Genomic DNA, 5950 nt, shown 5'->3' with positions numbered 1-5950 from the left:
GTCTTGGGAATCATAGCGAGGAGATGGAACGACGTTTAAAAGTTTTGCCTCAATGCTGCTGTAACCTCCAGGGCTCACAAACACCACACTACCTCCCAGATAAGATGATATATCGAAAGTTCCTTTAGATTGGATTTGAATTTTTCTGTTAGCTTTGGGCCAGCGATTAACTTGCGGGTTAGGTAAGATATCCGTGTGAGCCCCAATAAAAATTCTCCAAACTCCACTCAGCGATGTTACTTCCAAGGTGGCTTTCGAACCTGCGGCGACGTAACAACCAGGAAAAAAATAGGCATCTCTATCGGATGAATATTTCACCGCCTTGCATGCCAGCGTAGGTGAATCAACCACGTAATCACCAGGGAATACGTGGATACATGGAGCCTTGAAGTGCTGGTTTGCCTGAAGATCTGCTACGAATTGCCACAGATCGAGAACTTTACGTTGAGCTAAGTCTTTACACAATATCTTACCGTTTGGATACAAACTTTTCAGTTTCTCTTCGGCAGGTTTCCAGAATTTTTCCACATTCGTTTTGAATTGAGCGCTGTATTTGGGTGGGAGTTCGACAATTTTGTTCAGTAATGCGGAGTTTTCAATTATTTTATCGAGAGTCTGTGTACCTTTGAAACATTTACAAATATTGGCAGTTGAGCCCTTGCTCAAATCTGGAAGAAAGCCACCATTGTGATCTTTAGCGATATCCAACGAGTAACCAAATCCAGCACTCAGAAGAATCTGTCCGTACGGGATTTGATCGACAGTTTTGTTGGGGTTGCACTGTGCCCACCCCCAAGGTGTAGTGGCGTAAATGAATGCCCCACCATTTTTTATGTAACCATCAACCACGGATACATCGAGAGATTCCCTCGCTCCTAACGACACCAAAATATCAAAATTCTCTTTCAAAGTTGGAACATCAAAAGTTTCATTCAAATCGTCTAACTTACAAAATCTAAGCGAAGCTTTATCACATCCTCTGACAAGCCAGCTCCGAATATTTTTGTAGAGTGTTGAATTTGGAAAATCACTTTTCAAGTCGCTGACTTGTCTTCCGTAGGCGTTATGCGAAAACCCGACAATCCTCCCCTTTCCATACTCAGCAGCCGCAATCACGGTGTCCTCTTCATTCTGTCCTGTTATTATGGATTCAGCACTCTCACCAAAGACAATCATTCGACCCGGAAGTCCCAGTTTTTCAACCAGATCCACTTCGTTCAAAATCTCCTCCCGACATTTATCCATCTAGGTGGATTAGTTTTTTGGGAATGTAAGTGAGTTGGTGATGCGTTTTGAAATTTTTGTCTGTAAGATACTTCAATGTTTCAGCAAGGATTTGTTTGAAATGAGTTAGGTTGAAAGTTCTGAAAAAATTAAATAAATTGTTATCAATATTTTTTAATAAAACTTTTCAATTGAATTTATTACATTTTCTATTTAAATAATTGATTAACTACATTACCAATTAATTAACACAAAAACTGTTTATAATTTCAGTCAAATAACTTACAAAATAAGCGCATAGCCGACTCTCGCTTACTTACCTAGCAACAATCACCACCACAATAACAACTTGATAAACGAATCAATCGTTTAAATGTGTAACACGTTGTGAAAAAATTGCAACAACCACACGCACACACACACACATCATGTACACACACACACAAACACACACATACACACACATACACATATATATATATATATATATATAATACCAAAAATAGCTCCAATCCATTATTATATTACATGCTTGATTTTAATTTCTAATAAATGCTATTAAATTGTTAAATAATAATAATAATATATAAAATAATAAAATACAAAACAGTAATATAAAATAATAATAATATAAAATTTAATTACTTTATTTAGTATTTCAAGTATTACTTATATAACAGATCAATGAGATCAATACAGCTCCCCGCGTACATCATATACATGTATGTATGTACACACAAAAATATACAAACTATATAATGATAATAATAATAATAATAATAACATTACATCTTGATAGTAGTAATAATTACAACAACAACAACTACTACTACTGCCACTGCTGTTACAACTATATAACAACAGTGAAGCAGAAATAATAAGTAAATAATAATGATAATAAAATTTTAAAATAATTTAAATGAAAAATACCTGATTGCATAGCCAGCCACCCTTCAAGTAAAACTGTGCGTGTGTTGTGTGTGTGCGTGCGTGCGTGTGTGTGTGTTTACGTGTGTGTGTGTTTATGTGTGTGTGTGTTTTTTTGTTCTGCCTGTTATAATATTTTATTTAGCTGAATAACAGATGCAACATATGCATTGCATTCTTTCAATCATATTGTACCTGTGCATATGCAAAGAGAGGAAGAGTGAGAGAGGGAGAAAGAAAAAGAAAGAGTGAAATAATGAAAGAGAAAGAAATAATGAAAGAGAGAGAAAAGTAATAAGAGAAATGAAGCGAGAGAGAGAGAGAGAGAGAGAGAGAGAAAGAAAGAGTGAGGAAGAAAGTTTATAGTTTTCATTCATATACTGATGTCTGTACATAAGCTTAAACATTTAAATACTTTTGCTCTCTGTGGTTCTTGAATGTATTTGTGTGTGTGTGTGTCTAAAAAATCTGTCCTAAAAAAAGCTAGCCAATATGTTGCCGACGTTGTCAGTCTACCGCGGCTGACTGGGTATCCTATTATGCGGTCAAAAGAAAAGAAAAATTTTAAATTTGGCTTCATGGAACGTCCGGACAATGTTGGATCTTGGGAAGTGTCATGAGCGTCGATCTGCCATTGTTGCGCGTGAACTTGCGCGATATGACATCGATGTTGCTGCGCTCAGCGAGACAAGAATCTCTGCAGCAACACAGTTTGAGGAGAGAGGTGCTGGTTACACCTTCTTTTGCCAAGGTCATCCTGCAGGTGAGGTGCGTACTGGTGGAATGGGCTTTGCCATTCGTAGCACACTCCTGAAATCTGTACATGAGGTACCTTATGGTATTTCACCACGCCTAATGAGGATGCAGCTCAACCTGGAGGGTGGTCACACTGCTACCTTGATCAGCTGCTATGCGCCAACGCTTGGAGCAACTTTTGAGGAGAAGAGCTTGTTTTATGAGCAGCTCGGTGACGCTGTTCGTTCAACACCACACAGCCATCAGTTGTTTGTCTTGGGTGATTTTAACGCCCGTGTGGGTAAAGACCACATCTTGTGGCCAAAAGTGCTTGGACGAAATGGAGTTGGTAGGGAAAATTCAAATGGAACCATGCTCCTCGTATTTTGTACAGAGCACAATCTTGTGGTGACAAATACAGTCTTCCAACAGGCTGACAGGAAGAAGACTAGCTGGAAACATCCACGTTCAGAACACTGGCATCTCATCGACTACATACTTATCAGACAACGCGATCTTCGTCTCGCTCGTCTAACTAAAGCGGTGCGAGCATCAACAATGTGGTCAGATCATCGCCTCATCAAGATGTCGGTGTTTCTTATTGTGAAACCGGTCAGAAGGCCTCACAAAACTGTAAGGAAAGCCAAACTGGATGTGACTCGGCTAACAGAACCGTCAGCTAGAAATTTGTTCCGCGAAGCATTGTGTGGTGAGTTTTCAACAAATGAGAGCACAGAATGGTCAAATTTCAAGCAGATTGTGGAGAAAGCTGCGGTTAATGTGCTTGGATATCAGCGTATTAAGCATAGGGACTGGTTCGACGATCAGGATACGGAGGCACGTGGGCTGCTGGACAACATGCACAGCACCCATCTTTCTTGGATAGATGACAGGGGCAACTGCGTCAAGAAAGCATGCTAAACGCAAGCACGAAGTTTTGCACAGAGGAGGCTTCGTCAGATGAAGGAATCTTGGTGGTCTGCCAGAGCTGATGAATTGCAAGTAGCGGCCGGCCGCGGGAACATGAAATCATTTTACAGAAATCTGAAAACTGTGTTTGGTTCCCGCAGCTCCGGTAGTGTCCCGGTACTGTCTAAAGATGGTCAAACACTCATCAAGGATGGCCATGGAATCCTGGCTCGTTGGCTGAACACTTCAACAGTGTGCTACATCAAGAATCCCGGTTTGATGACTCAGTCCTTGCTGAGTTGCCTGACTGGAGCATTGCAGGTGATCCCCCTAGCCTGTCTGAAATGGAAAAAGCAATACACCCAAATGTCGAATGGAAAAGCTCCGGGTTTGGACGGGCTGCCGGCAGAACTCTTCAAATGTGGTATCATCGAACAAAAAACCAGGATGGTGACAATGTTCCAAGACATGTGGGATAGGAAATCGGTTCCTCAAGATTTTAAGGATGCCCTTATCATTCACATATTTAAACGGAAAGGGAATCGTTCATGCTGTGATGATCACAGAGGCATTTCTCTGCTATCGATTCCTGGAAAGATATTGGCTCGCGTGATCGTCAACCGCCTAACCAAGTACGTCAATGATGTTGGTATCCTTCCAGAGGGTCAGTGTGGCTTTCGGGCTGGTCGTGGTACTATGGATATGATTTTTACTGCCAGACAACTTCAAGAAAAATGTCGTGAGCAACAACGCGAACTTTTCTTCCTCTTCATAGATTTAACAAAGGCGTTCGATTCCGTCAACCGTTCAGCGTTATGGAAATGTCTCAAAAAGATCGGTTGTCCTCCGATTTTAGTGTCGATTATTCGCTCCTTCCATGAAGGCATGAGGGCAATCGTAGTTGAAAATGGTGATCGATCCCCGGACTTTGAGGTGACGAATGGTACCAAGCAGGGGTGTGTCATGGCTCCCTTGCTGTTCAACATTTACTTCTCCCTAATGCTTCGAGTTGCCTTTCAACATTGTGTAGAGGGCATTCCAATCTGCTATCGCGTGGATGGAGACGTTTTCAACATCAGACGCCTACAGACGAAGTCAAAAACATAAACCACAATAGTCCGCGACCTGCTCTTTGCGGATGACTGCGCTTTGGTTGCACATACACAAAGTGAAGTTCAGGCTCTGTTCAACTGTTTCCACACTACTGCAGAAAGGTTTGGACTCACGGTGAGCAGGAAGAAAACAAAGGTTCTGCACCAAAGCTATCCTATTTCGTCGGATTCTAAAGCCATCGTAACTATTGGTGGCTCGCAGTTGAACGCTGTGGATCGATTTTGCTACCTTGGTAGCTACCTCTCCAACACTACTGCAATCGATGATGAAATTACGGTTAGGATTGCCAAGGCTGGTGCTGCTTTTGGTGGTTTGAGTGGACGACTCTGGAAGGAACGGGGTGTGTCGCTGGCTACTAAAATATCTGTCTATAAGGCAGTTGTGTTAACCACAATGTTGTATGGATGTGAGACATGGATTACTTATAGGCGCCATATACGTAGACTCGATAAGTTTCATATGAGATGTCTACGGGTTATCGCTAACGTTAAATGGGAGGATAGGGTGCTAAATACGACTGTATTGGAAATCTGAGGTATCTTGGGTATCGAGGCGTTTTTTTTACAGGCACAGTTTCGTTGGGCGGGACATGTTATCCGCATGCCGGACACAAGAATTCCCAAACAGGTGTTTTTCGGACAGCTGGCTTCTGGAGTTCGCCTTGCAAGCGGTCCAGTTCGCAGATTTAAAGATAATCTGAAGAAAAATCTAAAAAAAGTCGGACTGGATTCTAAAACCTTGGGTGTCGTTGCGCTTGAGCGTTCACGGTGGAAGACACGCTCACAAGCGGCAGTTTCCGCCTTTGAGGAGGCGCGCATTGCAACTCTAGTTGGAAAAAGAGGACGGCGTAAGCAGGTGGCCCGGGATGGTAACAGCACAGGGGTGTGGGTTTGCGGATCCTGTGGTCGTCGATGTTCATCAACAATAGGCTTGTTCTCGCATCAAAGGACTCATCAATGACACAATTCGTCGAACGCGACGATGTATTCCATGTGTGTGTGTGTGTGTGTGTGTGTGTGTGTGTGTGGTGTGTGTGTGTGTT

The 5950-nt window shown here is 42.1% G+C and overlaps 1 protein-coding gene across 1 annotated transcript in view; it reads left to right on the top strand.

Moving 5' to 3' along the window:
• Positions 1–2745: 2745 nt before the first annotated feature.
• Positions 2746–5950, top strand: part of HELRODRAFT_161862 (hypothetical protein) — a gene marked incomplete at both ends in the record, with an annotated part of 3795 nt that continues 590 nt past the window's right edge. Inside the window, one exon of the mRNA XM_009021734.1 lies at positions 2746–3560. Within this exon, the coding sequence (XP_009019982.1) occupies positions 2746–3560 (815 nt within the window). The remainder of the gene's footprint in view (positions 3561–5950) is intronic.

Source organism: Helobdella robusta (assembly GCF_000326865.2).
Source record: "Helobdella robusta unplaced genomic scaffold HELROscaffold_3, whole genome shotgun sequence".
Classification (NCBI taxonomy): Eukaryota; Metazoa; Annelida; class Clitellata; order Rhynchobdellida; family Glossiphoniidae; genus Helobdella; species Helobdella robusta.
Note: the sequence above shows the minus strand (reverse complement) of the source record. Positions and strands in the feature narration are given on the sequence as shown.